At 40.1% G+C, this 25,000-nt stretch overlaps 8 protein-coding genes across 9 annotated transcripts; 4 read left to right on the plus strand and 4 right to left on the minus strand.

The window, feature by feature from the left end:
- Positions 1-4,729: 4,729 nt before the first annotated feature.
- Positions 4,730-6,050, minus strand: LOC129752752 (prostaglandin reductase 1-like). The gene is made up of 3 exons (XM_055748525.1): positions 5,906-6,050; positions 5,730-5,844; positions 4,730-5,665 (listed from the first exon to the last, which is right to left on the minus strand). Exons 2-3 carry the CDS (start codon positions 5,833-5,835, stop codon positions 4,779-4,781), a joined length of 993 nt encoding a protein of 330 aa, XP_055604500.1. The 5' UTR covers positions 5,836-5,844; positions 5,906-6,050; the 3' UTR covers positions 4,730-4,778.
- Positions 6,051-6,194: 144 nt separating this feature from the next.
- Positions 6,195-6,855, plus strand: LOC129752759 (5-hydroxyisourate hydrolase). Its single transcript, XM_055748531.1, has 2 exons — positions 6,195-6,583; positions 6,640-6,855. The coding sequence occupies exons 1-2, from the start codon at positions 6,320-6,322 to the stop codon at positions 6,727-6,729; spliced, it is 354 nt and encodes a 117-aa protein (XP_055604506.1). The 5' UTR covers positions 6,195-6,319; the 3' UTR covers positions 6,730-6,855.
- Positions 6,856-8,347: 1,492 nt separating this feature from the next.
- On the plus strand, positions 8,348-17,068 carry LOC129752738 (prostaglandin reductase 1-like). Of its 2 annotated transcripts, none has more exons than XM_055748517.1 (3): positions 8,348-8,594; positions 14,278-14,493; positions 15,971-17,068. In XM_055748517.1, the coding sequence occupies exons 2-3, from the start codon at positions 14,286-14,288 to the stop codon at positions 16,852-16,854; spliced, it is 1,092 nt and encodes a 363-aa protein (XP_055604492.1). In that variant the 5' UTR covers positions 8,348-8,594; positions 14,278-14,285; the 3' UTR covers positions 16,855-17,068. The 2 variants fall into 2 exon arrangements, with proteins under 2 accessions (XP_055604492.1, XP_055604485.1); XM_055748510.1 differs by lacking the exon at positions 8,348-8,594 and adding an exon at positions 12,365-14,156.
- Positions 12,282-13,610, minus strand: LOC129737578 (uncharacterized). Its single transcript, XM_055728738.1, has one exon. It carries the CDS (start codon positions 13,608-13,610, stop codon positions 12,282-12,284), a length of 1,329 nt encoding a protein of 442 aa, XP_055584713.1.
- LOC129752766 (cytochrome c oxidase copper chaperone) lies at positions 16,991-17,747 on the minus strand. The gene is made up of 2 exons (XM_055748540.1): positions 17,387-17,747; positions 16,991-17,280 (listed from the first exon to the last, which is right to left on the minus strand). Exons 1-2 carry the CDS (start codon positions 17,527-17,529, stop codon positions 17,196-17,198), a joined length of 228 nt encoding a protein of 75 aa, XP_055604515.1. The 5' UTR covers positions 17,530-17,747; the 3' UTR covers positions 16,991-17,195.
- A 1,222-nt stretch (positions 17,748-18,969) lies between these two features.
- Positions 18,970-20,439, plus strand: LOC129752272 (alpha-ketoglutarate-dependent dioxygenase alkB homolog 7, mitochondrial). Its single transcript, XM_055748061.1, has 5 exons — positions 18,970-19,140; positions 19,220-19,551; positions 19,616-19,965; positions 20,019-20,194; positions 20,260-20,439. Exons 2-5 carry the CDS (start codon positions 19,410-19,412, stop codon positions 20,381-20,383), a joined length of 792 nt encoding a protein of 263 aa, XP_055604036.1. The 5' UTR covers positions 18,970-19,140; positions 19,220-19,409; the 3' UTR covers positions 20,384-20,439.
- On the minus strand, positions 20,432-21,235 carry LOC129752288 (39S ribosomal protein L32, mitochondrial). The gene is made up of 2 exons (XM_055748079.1): positions 21,045-21,235; positions 20,432-20,983 (listed from the first exon to the last, which is right to left on the minus strand). Exons 1-2 carry the CDS (start codon positions 21,142-21,144, stop codon positions 20,469-20,471), a joined length of 615 nt encoding a protein of 204 aa, XP_055604054.1. The 5' UTR covers positions 21,145-21,235; the 3' UTR covers positions 20,432-20,468.
- Positions 21,236-21,558: 323 nt separating this feature from the next.
- On the plus strand, positions 21,559-22,785 carry LOC129752282 (protein CWC15 homolog). Its single transcript, XM_055748070.1, has 2 exons — positions 21,559-21,821; positions 22,131-22,785. Exons 1-2 carry the CDS (start codon positions 21,691-21,693, stop codon positions 22,678-22,680), a joined length of 681 nt encoding a protein of 226 aa, XP_055604045.1. The 5' UTR covers positions 21,559-21,690; the 3' UTR covers positions 22,681-22,785.
- The last annotated feature ends 2,215 nt before the right edge of the window (positions 22,786-25,000 follow it).

A 25,000-nucleotide genomic window follows, 5' to 3' on the forward strand; every position in this document is an offset into this window, starting at 1 on the left:
AAATTTTAGTGACCTATTTTCCTTCAAATTTGGCCCTTTTGATTTCTATGGCCTTACAATAAAGCTGCCTTACAGCCGACCTAATTTATAAATTTCAGGTAAGTATGATTTAATTTTGTTTCAGGTTCTAATTTTGGTACTCACGATTCCGTTTTCTTTTTACAGATGTCGATTGTGTGCAGTTTACCGATTTGGTTCCAATTATAATTATGACTTATTTCAATTGAGAGAGGAGTTCTGAGAATCACTGGAACGTGGTTATCTCAACTTCGGTTTTTCCGTTCTAGAAGAATCTTGGTGTTAGAAACTAATTATCAATCCTAAACATCTTTCGACTTACGTTTATGAAACAGTTTGGTTTAATAGCTCTGGAGCTAGAAGTTGGATTATGCAGGTTGTTAAACGAATTACTTAACCTCGCAGTACCTGTACATAGCGGAAAACAAGGATTGAGCTTATATTTGTCGATAATCAGAAATTTCTAACTAACCTTCATTTGAGTTTCTCAGATCGCTCTCTTTTCACGGAAATATGGGTTATACAACCGTATTTCTTTTAAACATTAGTTTGAGAATTTTCCCGAAATTGCTATCTTCAAACAGGTGGTTTTAGTTTAGACAATTCTTTTTCTTCTCCCTATTTCATCTATCTTTTTTCTCCTAAACCAGAAACCTGTCATTCGCTTTCCCTTTTGCCTGCTATTCTGACGTTCGGTGGCTGTGGGCCGTGTCAACACTAACTTAATTGTAAAGAGAACGAATCTCTGCGATGGAAGACTGCGTCGGTTTGCCTCTGAAGTTGGAGATGATTCTGTTGGTCATCTTTTCGATCGGTTCAATGCCCGCAATCCGATGAAGATCTTCGGTGCTGTGCCAAGACAAAATCATTTTCAGAACCTTATTCTGAATCCCTTGGATGGCTTTCTTCCTAGTCGCGGAGCAGTTAGACCAAATCGGAACTGCATATGAAGTTGTGCTCCAACCAGGGCAGCTTTCTATACCCGGACTCAGCACGATCTACTTTTTCGGCGCCTTCAAACTGAAGAACCGGAGGGACTATCAGGTACACAGGAGAAAACAATCTCGAAGAAGTGGACCAGGGAATTTCGATTAGCCGAAAGTAAAACGCGGGACTAACAGACAAAAGAAAAACGTGTTTTATTCGCGTGGCAGTTAACAAAGGAATGACAAACTATGGCAGTGTAGCCACAAAAACTTATTTCTCTTCGTATAACGAGGGGTCGCTAGATGCTCATTCATCCCAACACAAACATCATATTGGACTCCCTGAGAACCTTGCGCCAGATTAACGGCGTGGTGAACGAATATGGTCGTTTGGTGGACCTAGGGTTACCAGATCCCACAACACCAAAAAGAGTACATTGATATCATTTACCCAAAAAGTCAGGAGAAACGATATAGCTCCGTTTTTTTAGCTCCCAGCCATCAGGTTGATACAAGATAACAAGATCTATTTAATTATCAAACTTTGCGCCCGGAAGGTATGCAAAACAGATGGAAAAGGATGTTCATATTCCGTATTATCTGAGGAGGCCCCAACTACCTTGAATAAGCGGGGTTCTTCTGAAATTGGAAACCGAGATATTTCAATTCAATCAAATTCTGTCAATTTGTTGAGGTTATGCAAAAATTATTCGAAATAGCAGTATTGAGATGTTGCTGATGCTGAGAAACCACAAAAAACGTTATAAAACAAACAATTTTCATTTTTTTATTAACTGGTACATTTCCCTTACAATCATTATCTGAGATTTGTGCGCATTTAAGCGCATATTGCCTAAATTGTGTACATATTGATTACTGTTTGCATACTCAAAGGCGCTTATATTACGACTAAATATGCATGTTAATGAAAACAAGATGTCAAAGTAATTTGTTGTTAGCTGTTATTCCTTTAGTAATGTTTGCATAAAATATGATACAACCTTATAAAATGGAAGATACACATAGATTTTTCCGATGTCTTTCAACAACAAAAAAAGAGTACATTTGGTGAAATTTCTCAAAAAGAAGAGTACGCCCATTTCTCGATCGACTTAAAAGAGTACGTATGGTAATCCTAGATGGACCTCTGCTTTTCCAACGATGGATCTCGTTTACCGACCAACGAATTCGCTCCTGCACCGCTAGTCAAAGTAGTCACACATCACCCTGCTCTATTGGCATCGCTTGAAGTAACTAGGCTGAACTCTCATGTAGAAAAACTAGCAACCTTCTACCTCGACTTTACGAACGCTTACTTCGACGACATCCTTTATCTTTACCTTTATTCTTTATCTCGTTTCCTGGTCACTATCAACTGGGTATCTGAGCTTGATCTATCAAATCCTAACAATGCAGCTGAAACCTTCTCATATATTCTGAGTTATGTCATCGATCGCCACGTTTCAAAACGCTCTAGCGGTGGAAATATGCGAATTCCCTGGGCCACAACTGAACTGCGACGACTGAAGACGGCATTAGGTTATTCAGGTAGCTCTGCTAGCCGCACTTGCTGCATACTGCGCGTCACGACTGATCGGGTAGAGTGTGTTACCATTTCTTCACGAACAACTTCTTTTGCCGAAGTTGCAGGAAGAGGGGTCCTTTTTCGAGGCGGTGAATCTGAACCCAAACTGATAATATCAGTCTGGGAGGATTGTTGCGGTGCTGTTGGAGTGTGTGATTTTTCTGGCGTTCTTTTTTAGTTCATGATCGTCTGTTGGTTTGGTTTTTCTTTTTTTGTTTATCTTGTTGCTGATGTGTTGCAATCTGTTGTTTCTGGTTTGCTTTAAATGCGTTCGCGTAGCTGGTTGTGCTGCTGCTCGTGTGTATCATTCGTCGGGCTTCGTCGGGATGGTCACCCGGTGATGGGCTCATCACCACGCGCTCTATAACACTCTATCGATAGAAATAAATCACTACCTTTTGATCGAGGATCGAGAGTTAAAAACAACCGACTCCGACGAAGGCTAGAAGCAAACTGTACATCGTTTACGAAACCGTAAATAGTCAGTGGAAAGAACCTGGTATACCTTCAAACATGTTTCTGGATAGCATTACGAAGAACTCTGATCGTGGAATCTGCGACCTCTTCGCCCAAAAATTTTCTGATATCCTTAATTCAGCTTCAACATCCCCAGAACATTTAACTAGCGCTGTCAGGAACGTTCCGCCATTGGGCTTTTCATTGAATGGTATTGAAATCGAGAAGACAATCATCTCTGAAACAGAAACGAAGCTCAAGAATTCCTTTTCTACAGGCCCGGACGGGATACCAGCTGCTTTTTTGAAAAGTTTCATGATTGTTCTGCTGACTCCTATTCGGCACATTTTTCAAGCTTCGCTTGATAGAGTTACCATCCCTTTTGTATGGAAGGAAGCTTACATGTTTCCGGTACCTTCATAAAAAAAAAGATAGTGTGTGGGTCAAACTCAATATGAGAGCCGCAGGGCATATTATATCTCACATCTATGGGCACAGGCACTCGACATGAGTTAGTCTTTATCTATCGCTATCGTAATGGACCCCTCCAGTACCTATACACCGCGGACGTTCTTAAATCGTCACTTGGCATTATGTGGTTTCCACAGATAGGAGAGATATTAACAACTACCGTGGAATCTTTGCCTTATGTGCGATAGCCAAACCATTTGAATTGGTGCTCTGGGATCTTTTTTTCACATCCTGCAAAAATAACATCTCCAATGATCAGTACGGATTCATGCCCAAACGCTCTACGACAAGTATCTAGCTAACGTTCACTTCTTTTGTGCCTGAAAGTTTTGCTGTCAAATCTCAAATTGATGCTATCTATACCGATCTGTCCGCTGCATTCGACAAAGTGAACCATGAAATTTCCATCGGAAAACTCGAACGCTTAGGATTCTGTGGTACTCAACTTGACTGGTTCTGTAGTTACTTATGGTCGTACATTGATTGTTCGAACGGGTGACACCTTTTCCAGGCAGTCCCCTGCGTCCTCCGTTTGCCCTAAGGTAGCCATCTAGGACCGATTATTTTCCAGATTTATTTCAACGACGTGTTGTCACTCCTCACTGATGACCTAACTGTTTTAAATCATAGACGACCACGACGACGTCAATTTATTGCAATGTCATTTCAACCTCTTCGCTGATTGGTGCGACATTAACTGCCTGCCATTTAACCGCAGCAAATGTGCAGTCATCAGCTTTTCTCGTAAGCGGCAGCCTTTAATTACTTTCGGAGTACTTCCTTGGAGACGAGCCCATCGCACGTGTGAACCACGTTAACCATCTTGGCGTAATCCTTGATCAGCGTTTGGAATTCAAGGCACACAACAACTATGTGATTGACAAAGCAACCAGATGTGTCGGTTTAATTTTTAGAGTAGCGAAGGACTTAAGGATAAGTCGCCTCTTATGACAGTGCTAAGTATCCCAGTGGCAGATGCAGAACAACAACGTTCGATGGGCCAACTGGAATTTGGATTTGAGAATTCAGAATACATTCAAATTCAGAATTCATATTCTAAATTGAGGTTCAGAATCCAGATTTTCCCAAAACCGGTGTACGGCAAGAGTGTTGTGATGTGTTGAAAGCCTTAGCAATTTCCAACTCTCCACCAGTGAACTCGCTCTAAGGGGTGCAGCTCGAATCTCCAAATAGAAAGGAAATGATGAAAATATTTTGAAGTGCAAAAATGGGGATGAATAAACCAGTTGGTTTAAAATCCAAAAAATAATGCTTTAGTCAACAAAAGCTCTTTATTGCATTTTGAAACTTCTCTTCGACTGTTACACTTTCACCACAGCTTTTCCTAGATTCTCGCCCGTTAAAACCCCAACAAAAGCTTTTGGTAGATTTTCAAATCCTTCAGTAATCGTTTCTTTGTGTTTCAGCTTTCCCTCTTGAATCCATTCAAGGTTCTGTTGGATACCTTCGAGCCAGCGATCCATCCAACGCCACACAACGAATCCTTCCTGGTACAGTTGCTTCCACACGTAATCTCGCTGTGGATCGATTACTTGGGCCTTCTCCGAATTGTAACTCGAAATTGATCCACAAACGGATATACGTCCAAATAGATTCATCTGACCACGCACGATTTCTGTTATTGTTCCTCCGACATTGTCGAAGTAGCAATCAACTCCTTTAGGGGCTGCTTTCTTAAGTTCAGTTGCTATGTTTGCCGTTTTGTAATTGATAGCGGCATCGAATCCTAAGCTCCGAATCCATTCACATTTTTCATCGGTTCCTACAATCCCAATCACGCGGCAGCCCTTGATCTTTGCTATTTGACCAACCACGCTTCCAACGGCCCCAGCTGCTCCACTAACCACAACCGTTTCACCCTCCTTTGGTTTACAGATTTCCAAGAAACCAAAATAAGCGGTATTACCGGAAATGCCGAGAACCCCTGTTCCGAGAGAAGGAGACTCATTCCCAAAATCCGGCAGCACGTATGGCCTTTCGATGGTGTGATTTTCATCGGGAGCGAAAACGGTCAAAGTACGCCATCCGAATCTTCCGTGTATGAACGAACCGACAGGGAAATCGGGATGTTTGCTCTCGATCACCTTCGCCACCTGGCCGCCCATCATGACTGAACCCAGCGGATATAATCTCATGTAGGGGCGAGCACCCGGATCAACGCTCAGAAATACAGCTTCGGCAAGAAATTCTTTAAAAAAAAAGAAAAAAGGTAAAATGCCGGAATGACTTTGCGCTTACCGTTACTTTAAAACCTTTATCCTTCAACTCTCCGAGAGTTTCTTCCTCCAAGCGGAAATTGTCGTACGACGGAAGTCCGGAGAAGGGTTTGGCGTAGATCCATTTTTTAGCGACAGCCATTTTTACTGACTGAAGCGATTGATTGACAAGAATGAGTGGAATAACTTCAATGAAATATCAAATATCTTACCCGAAATGATAACTTATCAACCAACAGCTTACATTGAGTTGATGCGTGAGATTGCTAGTAAATGAAAAAAAAACAAATCCATATCAAGTCATGGCGGTTGTGTTGGTCGCATATTGACTTGACTTAAAAAATTGAGTTATGCTTAGCGCACCAATCTGAGGGAACTATTTGAATCTGTGGGTACGTCAGTTTGACAAAAAGACTGAACGTTTGAAACACACGAAAATATGGCTCATACACACAGATTCCTTCTAAGAATTTTTGATCATTCATCTACACATACATTGCTGCATGCAACACTTATCATTGAATCCACATACAGATTTATATTTAAAGCAGGCAGCATCACGATCTTGTTTAAGTGATTAAAAAGTCATCAAATCTCCGGTCAGTAACGGAACAGTTCTCTAAGCGATGGGTCTTTCTACACACATTCTGGACACCAGCCGGGGAAAGCCGGCACCAAACGTAGCGATCAGCTTGTATCGCGCCGGTATCGATAGATCAGTTGATTCGTGGGCCAAACTGGGACAAGGAGCCACCGATAATGACGGTCGCTATAGGGGGTTCTTTGAAAGTAACCCGGCAGAGTTTACCAGTGGAGTGTACAAACTTCGTTTCCAGGTTGGCCAGTACTACCAACAACTGAAGGTGGAAACACTTTATCCTTATGTTGAGGTAAGCTTACTTAACGTAGAAGATATTCTCAGAAATAAGAATATATTTGTTTCCAGATTGTTTTCGAAATCAAGGATGCAAGTCAACACTACCACATACCGTTGCTACTGAACCCATTCGGATATTCAACATATAGAGGATCATAAGTTTTAAAAGCATTTTTTTTAATTAAAAAATACGTTTCACAAAATTAAACTTTAACAACGGCTTTTCCTGTGTTCTCACCCGTAAGCATTCCAATAAAGGCCTTTGGCATATTTTCGAAACCATCAGTGAATGTTTCCTTATATTTCAACTTTCCCTCTTTAATCCATTTGAGATTTTGCTGAATACCTTCGAGCCAGCGATCCATCCAACGCCACACAATGAAGCCCTCCTGGCGCAGCTGTTTCCATATGTAATCGCGCTGTGGATCAGTTACAAGAGCCTTTTCTGAATTGTAATTGGAAATAGTTCCACAAACTGAAATGCGCCCGAACAAATTCATCTGATCGCGCACTAGCTCAGTGATCTTTCCTCCGACATTGTCGAAATAGCAATCGACGCCTTTGGGTGCTGCTTTCTTAAGTTCGGCAGCAATATCTGCTGTCTTATAATTGATCGCTGCGTCAAATCCTAAGCTTCGAATCCATTCACATTTGGCATCGGTTCCTACAATTCCAACAACTCGGCAGCCTTTGATCTTTGCTATTTGGCCAACCACACTTCCAACTGCACCGGCTGCTCCGCTGACCACAATCGTTTCACCCTCCTTTGGTTTACAGATTTCCAGGAAACCGAAATATGCGGTATTACCAGGCATTCCGAGAATGCCCACTCCCAGTGAAAGAGGCTCGCTTCCAAAGCTTGGCAACACATAGGGCTTAGCCGAGGGTTCAACGGCATCGGGAGCACAAATAGTAAACGTACGCCACCCAAAGCTTCCGTGGACATGCGATCCAACCGGGAAATCAGGATGTTTACTCTCGATCACCTTTGCCACCTGGCCACCGATCATGACCGTGCCTTCCGGATAATTCAACATGTATGGGCGCATGTAAGGATCGACGCTCAAGAAAACGGCTTCGGCAAGAAATTCTGAGGAAAAAAAACATTTGAGCATAGTGTTGATTGATTTAAATTACTATTTTTCGCTTACCTTTATCCTTGAGTTCACCAAGAGTTTCTTCCTCCAGTCGAAAATTGTCATCCGATGGAAGACCGGAGAAGGTTTTGGCGTAGATCCACTTTTTAGCGACAACCATTTTGAAGATTTACGATCACACCTATTGAACTGAATAATATATTGAAGCACACCTTATTATCCCTCGAACTTATGGTGATCTCATACCTCAAATAATCCCGTTTTATCAGAAGGTCCGGAAAATCAAACGAACTTTACCGGTTAAAATGTGAATTAATTTAAGCCTTTTCAGCTCTGTACCTATATATTAAAGCAAATTGGTCGGCTTTATCAATTTTGCGATACTCATACATTTTGTGGCCTCACATACATATACAAATACCATTTGCACGATTTGCACTTTTTTGCGAGCGTTATCATACAACAGCTCTGCATCTCAGCATTCAAAAGGAACATGAGAAATGATCAGCTGTTATCAGAAGTTCTCTGGTTGTTTTTAGATGACGATTTTCTCCGTATAGGACTTTAACTAACAACTACCACGTTGGTTCCGTTCAAGTAATCAATTAGGTACCGTTCTTTATTTTTTTTTTTTGGCATGATTAGAGACACTTTAACACTTTCATGTCGTTCGTGTCTTTTAAAAGATGGTGGTTTTCAATAAGTGTTTAGATACTCAGAAACAAGTCGCATTCCTTTAGAAATTTCAGTACAGCTAGTTCACTGTGTCCATTATATTGAAGTATTTCCGTTAAACTTTTCTGTATTCCGTGTTTGATCCGGGAAGATTCATATCCTTTGCAGTCCACAAGAATATGTTGAACCGTGATCTGTACACCGCAGAAAGTGCATACAGGTGGTGGTTTGCGTTCAAAAACATATGAGTGGGTGAGTCTAGTGGTTCCAATCCGAAGACGAGTTAAAATGCGTTGTTCCGAACTGCAGTTTCTATCGGAAGTTTTGGATGGGGAGTTCTTAATTTGCCTCAAAAACGATCTGTTGGTGTGCCATTTATTGTGCCAAACATTCCAGATTGTGCTTATAACGAAGTTGATAGCATCTTGAGATGGGATTTCAATATTACTCGGAGACTCCATTCGTCCAATATTCGCTTGTCGGTCGGCCTCTTCATTTCCTACTATGCCAGCATGCCCTGGTATCCATGCAAAAGTAAGGCTGTGTTCCGTAAGGACTGTCTCAATATTCTGAATCCATGAGTGTTTAGATTTTCCACTATATAACGCATCCAAACAGCTGGCAGAGTCGGTGAGTATAATCGTTGCATCATTGTCGCATTTGTTGATGGCCATTTTCAATGCAAAAGCCTCTGCAGAGAACACACTGCAAAATCCAGGAAGAGCATAACTGAACTTATTATGTTTAATCACAATTCCAGCTCCAGTCTGATTTCCTAATTTGGATCCATCTGTATAAACCTGTTCGTGTGCTGCATAATGTTGTTCGATGAAGTTACTAAATATTGGTATAGCCATACTCTTGGTAGTTCCAGCTTTGATCGAATTTCGAATTCGATTGTCTACTCTTGGAGTTGGAGAGTACCATTTCCGGTCAGATAATCGTGAAAGGGGTGCTATGCTTGGAAGTGTTTCACCAGTCAGTTGAAAGAAATTTTCGACACTTCTTGTGTTGAGGGAGGAAATGTTGAATCCTTTTTCGTTCAGTCGAATTGATAGTTGACACAATCGCTGTACAATAATTGATCGAAAAGGCAGCCAACCTGCTTCAGCCAAGACTGATTCCGTGGGGCTGTAACGAAAGGCTCCAGAAGCTATACGTACTATTTCGTTGTATGTTGGAGCGAGTTCTTTATCGAGTGAATCAATTGCAATACTTGTTATGGGCAATCCGAATAGAAGCTTTGAAATTATCAATGAAGTGCCAACTTTGAGTAAAGCAGTCCGACTGCTTCTCCTAAGCCGATAGCCTAGAATGCGTAGTAAATTCAATCTGTTATTACAGCTTCTTTTCACCGCTTTAAAATGTTGCAGTAAATTCAATCTTTGGTCAATAAGGATACCTAAAATTCTCATTTTACGCACAATTGGAATAGCTTTTTTATTGAGCTTGATGGCTCTACCACGTTTGCGATGCCTGATATTACAAATATGCATCATTTTGGATTTTTCTGGTGCTATAGTGAAACCTACACTTTCAGTCCAACTGAAAACGTGTTTTGCGGCTTTTCTTAATTTCACGCGAATGTCACGATTGTTATCACCTTTAACTATGAGCAGAACATCATCTGCATATAAAAGTATATCTATATCTGGGGGAATAACATTGAAAATTGGTTGCATTGCAACTAAGAAAAGTGTAACCGAGAGGATTGAACCTTGTGGAACTCCATTTTCGGATGTTCGTATATCTGAGAGTGTACCGTTTGCTGCAACTGAGAAAGTTCTATTTTGCAGAAAGCTGGCTAGAATGTTAAACATGCGTCCTGATATCTGCCAACTCTTAAGAGTGCTCATGATGGCGTGTCGACACGTTGTGTCGTAAGCTTTAGATATGTCTAGTGATATTATTTCCACGTGTTCAGTGTCTTGTTTGAAATCGATAAGTGTATTCAATGAGGCAAGATGCGAATCAACTCCATGACCTGCTCTAAATGCGTGCTGTCTTTGATCCAATCTTTTACTGTCTTCTAACTCTGTTATCAAACGTCGGTTCACAATTCGTTCGAAAATTTTTCCGAGGCAACTTAGAAGTGTGATTGGTCGATGATTCTCTGGTTTGCTTCGGTCGGTATTCGGCTTTGGAATCGGGATGACCACTCCGTGTTTCCAGGTGGTTGGAAAATTACCACTGTGCCATATACGATTGAACAGCTGAAGTAAAGCGATTTTAGCAGTTAAATGAAGATTCTGGATTAAAGGATATCCGATTCCATCATGTCCAGTCGAGGATCCTCCACGACGTGAAATTGCCCATTTCAGTTCGTTCATACTAAAATCTTCGTTGTACTTCTTGTCAGAATTTCGGGGGTTTGGTCGAGTGGAGTGTTGTTTTTGGTTTTTTTCTTTTCGGTATTTTTCTGAATACTGTGCATCTGAGGATCTAAATTCGTATTCCGATGCTAAAGCTTCAGCTACTAATTTTCCATCATTGGTAGTACAGTCCGGTAATCGCAGAGTTATATTGTTGGATATTCTTTTCCCTTGGAGTCGATTGATTCGATTCCACAATTCAGCGGAGGAATTTTCAGAATTGATACTTTCGACAAATTGGCTCCAACTTTCTTCTTTGGCATCTTTTATTACCTTTCTGCATTCTGAGCGAGCTTCTTGGAATTTTTTTAAGGCTTCAATTTTTCCAGGATCATTATCGTCTATACGACGTAGGGCACGGAGATATTTTCGTCGTTTTTTTATTGCTTTTTGGACATCAGCACTCCACCAGGCAACCTCTTTCGAACCAATTCTGCCAGTTGTTTTCGGTATACAACGATCTGCAGCTTCGATTATTCTTTTTGAAAATTCTTCTGCTGTTAAGGTGTCTCTTGGGTTGAGATAGTTACGTGTGAGTTCTCCGAAACTGTTCCAATCAGCTTTAGTGTAGATCCATTTGTTTTTGTGAGACATACTTTTATTTTTTCCAGTCAAGGAAATGATGATCGGAAAATGATCGCTATCCGCTGTGTCGGGTAGAATATTCCACAGAAATTTAGATGCTATTGATGTTGAACAAAAAGAGACGTCTAGTGACTGAGTTTTTCCGCTGACTGGATCCAGACGAGTGTGGGACCCATCGTTTAGCACTAGCATTTCCTGTTCGACTATCGTTGAAAAGATCTGTTCTCCTCTTTTCTGAGGTTCGTTTCTGATAGGTACAATACGGCTTCCCCAGGCTGCGTGGTGAGCATTGAGATCACCAAGAAGTAGTATAGGTTTAGGTAGTGAAAGTAACATATTATGAAGGTTTTCGGCGGCATCAGTTTGCGATGGTGGTAAGTAAACTGATACTACAGTTATTTCAGTCGGTAGGTACATACGTATGGCTATTGCTTGAATCGAACTATCTACGGGAAGTCTGTTGAACAGTGTATCATTTCTGATTGCTAACCCTACACCTTGTCGACCATGTATTGAGCATGTCCCATGGAGCAAGGTGTATTGGTTCCCAATGAAGTTTGATCCTACATTTTTTTCGTTGGCGTTTGTTTCCTGTAAGCATACAATCATGGGTTGGTAATTTTTCAGCAATATTTGGAGGTCATTCCTGTGAGATCTCAAGCCACAAATGTTCCATTGTAGAGCAAAATTTGACTTCAAGTTGTCATCGTGTTCGATTTCGGGGATGATTACCGTAGATGGATTTGATTCTTCTAGGTTCGTCGGTAGGATGTCATTATTAGTTGATTTTTCAGTAGTGCATGTATTGTTGGTATTATTTGACGTTGTATTGCCCATTTCTTCAATAGGATTATCGCATGTTTTCTTTTTGAAAGATTTTCGGATGTTATCGGATTTATTATTAGAGATTGGCATCATTAAAAAATAAATAAATAAATAAATGTATAAGCAAAGTGGGCATTCGATTTTTCGAAATTGGTAATTATTCATCTTCAGACATAGCGTGGTCATCGGAGTTCGACCTGATGTTCGATTTCTTAGAATCCATTAAATGCAGCGGTGGCGAATGTAAAATACGTTTTCTACTCATACTGCGATTTAAAGTATCTTTTGGATTATATGGTTCTTTGTTATTTTTACTAAATTTTTGTTTTTCCAACCTAGATTGCTGGTGAATGAGATCTTTCCGCGAGTATCTGGGAGTAGGAGTTGTTGCATTGACATCGTTTTTTTGAGTCTGTGAGACAGTCCGTTTGTCTGTGAGTTTAGATTCCGTTGTTGGTATCTGCGTTCTCAGCAATTCAATTTCTTTTCGCATCTTGTCCATTTCTGATTGTAGCTTTTTTATGAGATTATCTTTTTCGGATTCGACTGTGATATTGAGGCGCTGTTGAACTTTGCTGGCATAGGTTTCTTTACCCCACGTGCTGTTGATTTCCGTGCGTGCTTCATGGAACGTGATGCCCTTGTTCACTTTAAGGCGAATCACTGCCTCTTCCTTCCGGAAAACAGGACAGTCGCGACTAATCGGTGAGTGATCCCCCTTGCAGTGTTTACAAAACGACGCTTTCTCGCATTGCTTGTCTTTTTCCATGGTATGGTCTTCCGAGCAGGTTAGACAAATGGCCGGGCTGGTACATCGCTTAAGGGTGTGACCATAAGCTGCACAGTTTCGGCAAATCATAGGGGAGGGATAATAGGGCCTTGTTTTAATCCGAAGTAAACCGAAGTTGACATATTCTGGAAGAACTGTGCTTCGAAAAGACAATACAAGAGTTGGAGTATTTTTAAACTTATTTTGGTTTTTTTCATCGCGTTTTTTAATTCGGCGGACTGCAGCTATTCCTTGAACACTTAGTTCTTCAAGGAGTTCTTCTTCTTCCATATCAATCGTGTCGTAATCAACTATCACACCTTGTGTTATGCTCAGTATAGGATGTGGTACCACTTCAACAGGGGTCTTATCAATCAAAGTGTTCATGTTCATCAGTTTTTCGGCTATTTCAGGAGAGTATGTGCGGAGGGTATACATGGCACCTCGAGCTTCTTTGATCGCTCGCACATGCCTCGCGTTCGAGTAACCAATAGCTGTTTTGACGGAATTCCCTATCAAGAAAGGGTTCTGTGGGAGTGAAGGGCGGTTCCCTTTTCGTTGCACGTCATCACTATCATAGCCATCTTCGTTAAATCTCATTCGGAGCTGGAGAACACGGAGCACTCCATCGTTTTGAGGACTTCTGCAATATGACGGGAGTCTGCTAGTATCGAGGTCTGGAGGGTCATCATTACTACCAATTCCTATACCCGCCATGACGGGTTTTTTAGTTAGACTACACCACTCTTAGTAGATTTGTTTGCAGCGGTACGCTTCAGAATCAAAGATGGACACTAAAGAACTGGCAACTTAGGCCAGTTGACCTTGAAGTTGTATCACCGCGTGTTTTTCTGTAGCTGATCAGTGCCACAAAAGAAAATGATTCACGACTTTAGCCAAACTTCCACTTATTTAAGTCGGTTTTTCGAATAACTTAACATTCCCAACGAAGGGATGACTTTTTCTGGAAATAATAATCTCTTAACAGAGATTAGTACACTTGAAAACCACCAAAAAAAACTAAGCCAAAGATAGACACAACCGATATCGAGCAGTACTCGATAAGAACTGACCGTTCTTTATGAAAATCATTAAACGTTCATCCTTTATCCTTCAACGCATTCCCGAATTATTGAATGTCAGATTTTAGTTTTACCAGACGCAATCAAAGTTTACATTTAGCTGATTAAAATTTAAAAAAAAAAATATAATCATTTAAAAAAAAGAATAACAATATTTGTTTTGCCTTCAATCATCAATTTGGTAAGCCCACCAGACAATCATATTGGTGCACTTTATAATCGCGCCAGTCAGCGTTCGATTGTGTACACGTTAGCATGTTTGTGATAAGATAAAGGCCTAATATCTCTTCTGTCTGATTCAGTTCGGTGCATGATCCTGCAAAAAAAAACGGGAGATAGGTACCTAATTGCATATTCCAGGGAAATCGATCAGAAGCATGACAGTGAAGAATTAGTTAGGCAGTTCAGAATGGTTTATACGGCTAAAAAATGGATCTACGCCCGAGCTTTCGAGGGTGAACCCAGCGTCGATAACTTTCGGCTGGAGGAGGAAACGATGCCTGAGATCAAGGATGGAGGTAGGTTTTTGGAGTAGGTGCATATCGTAAGAAAATACTTTCGTTAGTATGTATCTCATTGTAACTTTATGAAGTTATCAGCGTCCAAATAGATATGTACCTAAAGTCTGCTTCATTTAATATTGGAACACAAACAATTGCGTGTAGTTCAGTCATTTATTAACGAATTCATAATTTGTTTTTCATACAAATGTAGCATTTTCTTTACTCTTTCATAAAAAAAATTAAAAAAAATTATTCATTGCTGTTTCGAAGAAATCCTCGTACTTTTCCCGTAATACGGCACATTAGGTGGAGCACACCCTTTTCGTCCACCGTTTTGGCGATTTGATTCCACCAGTTCTTCATTTGAGTCATGTTCCTAACAAGTTTTCCCTTTGCCTTAAGCCTCCGCTTCGTGATTGCCCAGTATTTCTCTATCGGCCGGAACTGGGGGCAGTTTGGGGGGTTGAGGTCCTTTGGTATTACGCTGACCCCGTTCGTTGCGTACCATTCCATAACCGTTTTGCTGTAATGGCAGCTTGCGAGGTCCGGCCAAAACATTACTGGACGGTCGTGGGCACGAATAAACGGCAGAATCCGTTTCTGTAGGCACTCTTTTTTGTAGACTTCTGATGTCATTGTCTTGTCAGTGAGAAAGACTTTGGTTTTCTGTCCACAACTGCATATCCCCTGCCAAATCATGTACTTGCGGGTGAATTTATCCGCAAACACGAACTTAAATTTTGCAGGTACATCCCCCCGAGCCGTCGCCAAATAAAATTTTTGACCTGGGATTTGCCCAAAGTCCGCCTTCACGTAGGTCTCATCGTCCATCAGAATACATCCGTCGAACTTGGTCAGCACTTGGTCGTACAGCTTTCGAGCACGGATTCTGGCCACATTGTTCTGCTTCAGCGTCCGATTTGGCTGTTTGCTGGCTCGGAATGACCTTATTCCTTCCCGGAGACGAATTCGTCGCACCGTACTGTGAGCGGCCTGGAACTTATTGGCCAAATCGCGGTCTGAAAGATTGGGATTCCTCTTGACGGCCTTGATGACTTTCCCACGCAGTTTCCGGTCGACAGTTCCACTCCGACGCTTCGAATGCGGCTTCCGAGCCGTCGCCAATGTTTCCTTGTACTGCTTGATAACACGCCATACGGTATTTCTGGGCATTTTAAGCTGTTTAGCTAGCTTCGATGCCGACAAAAATATATTTTCAAGAAAACTGTGCACAATTTGGTGTTATGACATAAATACATGGTGAAAGGTAATGAATTTCCCGACACGTGGGTGAAAAAAGTTTCCAAATCCGTCCACTAGGAGCGCCACAATGAGCAAAAGAATTTGTTCCAATACTAAATGAAGCAGACTTTACATTTAGGCTGAATCAGCTGAGTACTATTTCCCAAAGTTACCACACTAAACAAATAAACTGTTGGTCTCAAAAACCCTAGGTAATGCATTTGATTTTATTCTATCTCATCGTTCACAGAGTTCCTAGCAAAGGCGGAATTTCTCAGCGTGGACCCGTACATGCGTATTTATGTTCTGTCCTACCCGATCGGCTCGGTCATGATCGGAGGTCAGATTGCCCAGGTTTTGGAGAGCAAAAATTCCGACTTTCCAGTTGGAGCTTACGTCTTCGGCCAGTTCGGTTGGAGAACCTATTCCATCTGTAATCCGGTTGGTATCGAAACCCGGAAGCCTTACGTATTGCCAGATTTTGGAGGCCTTCCGAGGTCGTTGGGTATTGGGTCTTGCGGCACGGTTGGCAATTCAGCTTACTTTGGCTTTCTGGAAATTTGTCAGCCGGTGGCTGGCGAAACGGTAGTCGTTAGTGGAGCTGCAGGCGCCGTTGGTAACCTCGTGGGACAAATTGCCAAAATAAAGGGCTGTCGAGTAATCGGGCTGGCCGGCAGCGACGAAAAATGTGAATGGTTGCGCGAGATTGGTTTTGATTGGGCTATCAACTATAAGACCGCAAATGTGGAGAAGGAATTGCGTGAGGCTGCACCAAATGGAATTGATTGCTATTTTGACAATGTTGGTGGACAAATTTCGGCTACAATCAAATCCCAAATGAAAGAACGCGGCCGAATTGCCGTATGTGGATCGATTTCGATGTACAATGGGAAACCGGAAAAAGTTCAAGATCCTCAGATAGAGTTTGTCTGGAAGCAGTTAGTTCAGGAAGGTTTCAGCGTGCATCGTTGGACGGATCGTTGGTTCGAAGGAATCGAACAAAACTTAAAATGGATCCAGGAAGGAAAAATTAAATATCGGGAAACCATAACGCATGGGTTTGAGAACATGCCGAAAGCATTCATATCGATGATGAATGGTGGAAATATCGGAAAAGCCATTGTTCAAGTCTAATAATGATAAATGGGAATCAACCCAAATTTTGTTTGAATAAATCTTGTACAAAACCTAAGTAACATAGTAATACTGATGTAATTTGTAATTAATTCACTTATCGCTGGGACTTTGGGATGTTCAAAAAAAATTCCCATTGTTCGAGAACTTCACGATCTGGATTTAAGTATCATTTATTGTTCAAATTGGAAATAAATAAAAGCTTTCAGCTCTAGCACTATATTTACAAAATCAAAAAAAAAAATCAAGATCAATTTTGACTGAACCAGGGATGCAAATGTTTATTTGCATCATCTGAAAAATGACCTCGGCTGCTCCATCCTTACCATTGACTTGCCATTCTAGATATTGAATCCCATGTCGCGCATACACTGCTTATGCTTCTCGATCAAATCGCCGCAGTTTTCCTCTCCTCGTTCCATAATGCTGGAAGTGTCGAAATACAAAAAAAAATTAATGTTACATAATAAACTCATAGTAACCAGAAGACACTCTATACAGAATAAAGGGCCCCTTCAGTTGTATTACTTACCAGGCATCTCGGATTTTCTTCGTTTCCGGACAAGCACAGCAAGCCTTACATTTGGGTTTTTCAGACTGAGCGTTGACGACCTGCGATGATTCGGTAGCTGCCGGTAGTGCTGCCACAGGACTTGCGCTCACAGAGTTTCCCATGTCGTTACTACTCAGTTTGCACTGGTTCGCTTGTTTCCTACCGAAGACCTTGAATTGATTGCGATAACACCTGGACACGGACGCCCAGTTAGGGAACCTGATAAAACTATGGAAAAACTGTACAGAGGGTACAGAGAGCCGCCGATGAATTCTTTCGATATTTCACAACTCGTAGAACGCGTGATTGATTTTGAGAATTTTTAAATGTCACTTTCAGGTTGACACGAACCTTTGGAAGTAACCATATCTGGTTAGTAAATAACTGTTCTGTTAACATGGCTGATTTATACGCAATAAGACTATCAAGAGGTTTAACAATTCTAGAGTTTGTTTTGATTAGGTCGTATGAGCCATATGGCGTGTTTCGATAAAATCGCTGTTGAAGTTTTGAAACACATTTTCAATTCTAGTATTCTAAACAACACAAACAGCACTTTGGAAATTTTGTATGCGATGTGGAAAAAGATGAAAAACATGCTAGTGTTTTCGATATAGCCATTAGCTTTGTTTTTTCAGTAAAGATCTTCTTACAACGTTTTGCAATAACTTTTTGGCACTAACGTCGTTTTGAAAAAACTCAAAATTTCTTCTAAATTTGATTGATCTTTTCTTAATATTTGTTATTCCCATCTATATTTTTGGTAAACTGAAGTTTAACGTGATAGGAAGCAGAAGTGTTACCTGGAAACACCCGGTCAGTGCTGACTGGAATTGCTGACTGCGTTAGACTATCCATCAGAAATGATCCTAGTCGACTAATGTTGCTGGCTGCTGCAATGATCATTCAAGGAGTGCGGAGGGTTATTCATAAAGCCGCTTATTATTTTGGCTGCCTCTTTGCCCTCTGTAAAAATACGGAGCTAGTATTTTGCCCATTATAAATTAAAGTTTATTGAACTTACCTAGCATATTAAAGCCATCTTTTTAACAATACATCTTAAAATAAACTGCTAACAACTATCTCCGATAGAATTTTTCAACTTCTTTACACTTAACGAAGCGTTTTCTGGAAAAATGCAGAAGGTTGCTTAAACCACTATTCCGAACTGTTGTTTTGCGACTTTTTGCATACACGGCAATTTAGTGCGATGCAAATAGTCGTTAAAACCAAATTGCACGCGAAAACGAGAAAGTCATTATGCGTCTTTATTTCAAATCATGTTCTAAAATTTATTCTTTGATCAAATGAATCCAAATTTTTACCTAACGTAGAATACATGTTTTTCAATCGTTTGCAGTAAATAACTCAATTTTGTTTATGTTGGTTCATACGACCTAATCAAAACAAACTCTAGAATTCAGAAATTTTGGAAAATCTTATAGATGCTTCTCAGATCATTACCTAATGAGATAAATATCTGTACCTAGTACCAAGTGGTACCAATCATAAGAAATTTTTGGACCGAGCAGTACATGGTCGGTCGGTCGTTTTCAGTCGTTTTATTCAATATTTTAATATAATCACTTGCACAAAAAGTAAACACGTTCGTAAAGGATTCAACTTGAAAAGGTAAACTCAAACGCTCAAACCCAGTTGAAGCGAATAGGGTTTCCACTATTAACTCGCCAAATCGACCAAAGAATAATCTCGAAAAAATGTTTTAAAAAAAGGTACCTAAAATTTATAAAAATCAAAAATATTATGTATGTGTAAATGTTTTTTTTTTTTTAATTACGGAAAATATTTCAGATTTTACTTGATCTTCAGAATTTCTTCAAAAGATAACAGGATTTTGTGTAAAAATTAAGTAAACGACTTGTGAAAAAATATCAATCTACCTACCCACCGTGTATATGCTTTCGTTATCAATAGTTTGTTTACAAATACAATACGCAAATTTACGTAAGAAAAAATAGATGAAAGAAAAATAAATTTAATCATGTTCAAAACATTGCCGACAAAACTAGTCACCGGAAATCGATGGATTTTCCCTAAAATAATTTTCAACATCAGCCTGCGGAAGTGTCATCAAAAAGATCCTCTCGCACATAACGTTGATGATCGTAATTCAATCATAACTGGTGAGCAACAATATCCTATGCCTACAACAAAAATTAACCTGAAGAAATAAAAAAAATATTTTAGATCAGAGTTTTACAACGCAAATCACATTTCACGGAGAATGGCCCGCGGATGATCGTTTGAAATTCCAAACCGATATGACTGTTATACCAAACTTTATAACCGAAGCGGAGGAAAAAAGTTTACTGGAAGAACTGGAACCATACCTGAAACGGATGCGTTATGAGTTCGACCACTGGGACGATGCCATCCATGGGTACCGGGAAACAGAACGTAAACACTGGTTCCCGACAAACCGGGTGGTATTTGATCGACTCAAGACAACGGCTTTTCAGGGTGAAACGTTGCCACACGTTCATGTTTTGGACTTGGCTAAAGAAGGAGTTATAAAGCCACATGTGGATAGCGTCAGGGTAAATGACTAATTCATTCCATTACTGTTATAACACTAAGTGGGTTTTTTTAGTACTGCGGAAACATCATCGCTGGTATAAGTTTGCTAACTGATTCGGTTATGAGAATGGTCCGTACCAATGACGAAAAGCAAACGAATGCTGAGTATCGGCAGGTTTTCGAAACTAATCGCGACGATATGTACTGGAGCGATGTCTTGCTTACCAGACGTTCCCTTTACATAATGAGGTAGCAGCCTCGATTTTTTGTTTGGATGCATGGTCAGATTGTTCAAGTGCTTTGTTCAATTACAGGGATTCCGCAAGATACAAGTACACACATGAGATTCTAGCCGGGGAGGATTCATTATTCAAACATAAAAAGGTAGACAAAGGTAGGCGGATTTCCATTATCTGCAGAAATGCACCCCAAAGTTGAGATGAGATACAGACAAGTAGTGTCATCGAAAAATAATAAAAATGTAAATAATCGTATCAATCATTTCTAATCATTATCGCCGGATCTATCCCAATTTTTCCGTTTCCGGTTTAACTTCCTTGGTATCAGCCTCTGATTGGGTACTTCGCTGAAGCAGATTTTTGCTGAACCACGGTGGTCGAGTTTTTTCCATTTCGACGATCCGTTTACCCTCCCAAAATTCAGCCGGTTGTTCTTCCTTCTCCCGATCATATAGTACAATTACCTCTTTATCCACTGGTTCCAGGCCCAGCTCGCTTTGGATTTTATTCTGCATCAGTTTGGTCTCGGTTTGGACCTTGGCATAGCAGGTCGGACATAAAACACCAACTTCATGGTCTCCGCCGCAAGTACTACAGATTCGAAGATGTGTTTTCGGTACGAAAATTTTCAATTTGTAATCTGGGCTACCGTACTTTCGCTTGAGACGTTTTTCTACCGTCCGCCGGTGCTTTGGTACTGCCCATAGCAAACCATCGCCAATAAGATCCTTCAAATTGAACGGATCTCTGGTACAACTTTTGGTGTGACTTTCTCCAACACCGGCTAATGCCAAAATACCTGCAAAAGCGAGTTGTTTTGTATTATGCGTTACGTAAATATAGATGTTTTCCACACTTACCTGGTGGAGGCAGCTGTCCTCCCGGAAATCCGAATAGGTTTGGCAGTAACTGTTCGAGTCTTTGAGCTAACAGACGCAAACGGAACATTATAGAACTCATATTTTTTGTTTAATTTTCAGATTTAAATCACTTAAAAAAAAACTTAAACACACGCCATGTTTAGAAAATTTTAAGTCATAAACACGCTTAGAACTAATTAACATAAAAGTGTTCTTTTCTATATCTAAAATGTATACACAACGAATTTAAGTAAAATCAGAAATACACTCCAAGCATGGAGTACGCGTACTTTTGTTTAAACCCCAAATAAAAAAAAATAATAAATAAATTATGCGACAAAATATGAAATAAATCGTTTTACTTATTCTGTGAATATTTCTCTGTTTGTTCTTTAACTTTTTAATAACAAACTTCGAATAAAAAAAAACTCCTTTCCATAATAATTTTACCTTTTGTGTAGGAGCTACTCAAATCCAATTTCCATTATTTTTCTTTCAGCGCTGCAGTCGTTTGGGAACCACTGATGTCAAACGTTTCAGCCTCGCAATTTCGAAAAACGACGAACAACAACAAACGAATATTTTAAGAGCATTTTTTGGATTTTTGTCCGTTTTTGCATCCCAGAAACGCTGAGAAACCTCCGAAATGACCACCGCAGCTCGTCCGACGTTCGATCCGGCCCGAGGAGGCAGCGGCCGAGGTGAAAAAGATCTCAGTGCCATGTCCAAACAGTACAGCAGCCGAGATCTTCCAGCACACACCAAATTGAAGTACAGGTAAGAATTCTAAAATGATTTTCAAAGTTTTCCTTATTGTTTATTAAGTTAAATAATACAAAACGTAAGATCTATCCTTTCCACCTATGGGTAGCACTATTGGATAAAAAATTAAGATTAAATATCCGCAAAAATTGCATTGAAAATAGTTTCAGAATGTTCACACTTCCGTACTCCCTGATCGTGTTGAACCTTGAATGTTTTGCATCTTTAAAAATGACCTATCTTTTGTTGGAATCAAGTTGCACGCACAGGCAGACATACTGTTCCCAAAAATAATTTTCACTAACGTGATTCAATACATTACAGAGACCCCGGTCAGGGCACTTCCGAGGAACTCCGCACTCGCGACTTCCGCGAGGAGTTGGAACGCCGGGAACGTGAAACCAAGGGCAAACCGGGGGCATCGGCTGCTTCGAATGTTCGGCGGGCTGCCATCGAGGCTGGACCGAGTGGAGCCAAAAGGCCAAAAATAGACGCCACCCCACAGAACTTGGACGCAGACGATCCGGTCGACAGTGACAACTCTGACTCAGATTCGGACGAGGATGACACGGCCGCCCTGTTGGCCGAGCTAAACAAAATCAAGCGGGAACGAGCTCAGGAGGCCGCTAAGCAAGAGCAGGAAAAACGCCAAGAGGAAGAACGCATCCGGATGGAGAACATACTGTCGGGCAATCCGCTGCTGAACTATTCGTCTACTGCCAAAACGGAACTAAAAGTCAAGCGACGGTGGGACGACGATGTGGTGTTCAAAAACTGCGCCCGTTCCGAACCGGAAAAGAAATCCAATCAGTTTATCAACGATTCTTTGCGGTCAGAGTTCCACAAAAAGTTCATGGATAAATATATCAAGTGATTTGTTTCATTTAAATTGATTTTTTTGTATCTCTTTATAAATAGTAACCACATACAATACATGAATAAGTAAATAAATAACAGTTTGAATGGAGTAACTCAAGAATGGAAATTGTATTTCACTTACAATTTACAACGAAAGAAATCCAAATGACAAGAAGTAATAAACGGAAGCGACAGTTAAATAAGTAATATAAAATGACTCAAATTATAAAATGTGCTCAACGTTGTACAGCACGAGTTCAGTTCGGACACAAACGTTTCTATGCGCGAAAACTGTTTTAATCAGTCGTAGATTATAACTGTTTATTGCTTCATTGGAGGAGCTAATAGATAATTGAAGAGATCAGTCGGTACGGCTATAAAAAATTTCCTTCGTTTCATGCGATTAGATGCATCTCGAATTTGTTTTAGGGTTACATAAATCTAATAAATCGAAAGATATTCGCGCTGACAGGTTCTCTTCAATCATTGACATACTTTAAATATAAAAGCCAAAAAAAATATTATACGATCGAAACTAAAAGAAATTTGTAACATGTTGTTAGAGAATAAATACACTTTGGGTGAGAGAGCATTAAATGCTGAGAGAACAAATTTTGTTCTCTCTCGAGCTCCACCCACCAAAAATATCCGTTGGAGCGTTTTCAACAAATCAACACTCGACCTATAATTAAAAAAAAAAAGAACTTGCCAACAACCTATAGACCGTATTACTACTATTGGACTTTCAACAGTCTTTAATTAAAAAATCACACAAGAAAGTAGTTTTGAAGCCTTAAGTAGTGGGCTGGCAGTTGACAGAATGAACCATTCGGGAGAGCGCGTGTGGTGATTTTTGTTGTTGGAGTCAAACACCAAACTCCTTAAAATCCAAAGGTTCCAATGAAATATGACCGTGCAAAGGAAATGCGAAGTCAGTTTATTGGAATAGTTACAATCATTTTTTACTTCTCAACTCTAATTGGAATAAAAATTTTAAACATGTTCGAGGAATCTGAGTTTGTCTGAACATAAAAGCTTCAAAACCGTTTTTGTACGCCATGTAAGCACATGTAAGTTCCTAAGTTGAAAAATCACATTGAATTAAAAATATTAAGGTTCCTTCTATTTTTAACTATAACTCAAAAGACTGCAATTGAACAAACTAGTGTTGTACCGAAAAAAAACTAAAACTTCAAGTCATTCAATGGTGTAAGAAACGGTTTACTAGTTTTTTGAAATGTTAGGCGCAAGATCTGGCGTTCTCACTTTATTCTGAGCTCCGGCATCAGTGGCTAGGTCTTTAAGTGTTAGGTAATATATAACGTATAATTCTGATTTTTTATTTTAGTTAAATTTTTAAAGCTTAAAAAACTTCACGAAAAAAAGCTTTTAAAACTGTCCATTGGCTTGAACATAAAATAACGACCTGATAATTGCTAATAAAATGTGACAGTGATATTAAATTCCCATTGGCGTTCACACTATTTCTTACCTCGATATCATACGTTGGTTCTTCAATTGTTAAGTAGGTTTAGGAAAAGGTGATAATATACCGTTACGAGAAGATTTCCGAAAACCTTAAGTATCCAAATGTGCCAAAGCTTTTTTTTCATTCCATTCCATTCATTTATTTTTTCATTTGTACAGCGCCTTAATCGGTGTGCTTTTTCTCGTTGAGGGCGTTTAGTAATTTTTATCTCCGACTGTAGTATTAGTTTTCGATTGATGAGATGTATCTACTAGCTAGTGAGTTATCAACTGATGAGTGGCTACCTCATGGTCATCAACATTTTGAGTGTTTCGGCTAGAATCAGTCTAGTTCGCCAGCTGATATCAAGCGCACACGCCTTTGAAGTGCACTGTAAAACAGGTGCTAGCTTAATTGTTAAGCATTTCAAATCCATCATGGTACGCGTCAACTTCAGGAGCAGTGCATTGTGGAAGGTCGTGGTAGCTGCTATTATTGCTGTCTGCGTTGCGCTCGTGATAGTCGTAGTCGGTATGTTAAAGGTGTCTTTTTTGTGTCTTTTATCTTTCCATCTTATTAGTACCTACATCTCGTTTAAATTTTAGTGGATGGAAAAGAGCATGATGAGCAAGACTTAAGGAGACGAGTGATTGTAGATGTCGATGCTGGTGCTGACGATGCGTGGGCGTTATACTATCTTTTGAAAATGCCATCGATTCGCGTTGAAGCCATTACCTGTGTTAGAGGGAATTCAAATGTAACCAATGTAGGGCGGAATGTGCTCAGAATACTGACAGCCATGGGTCGAGAAAATGAGGTGAAATTAAATTGAAGTTTTTTGAAGCACTATTCAAATACCGTTCTCTTT

This window comes from Uranotaenia lowii, chromosome 1, assembly GCF_029784155.1.
Source record: "Uranotaenia lowii strain MFRU-FL chromosome 1, ASM2978415v1, whole genome shotgun sequence".
Classification (NCBI taxonomy): domain Eukaryota; kingdom Metazoa; phylum Arthropoda; class Insecta; order Diptera; family Culicidae; genus Uranotaenia; species Uranotaenia lowii.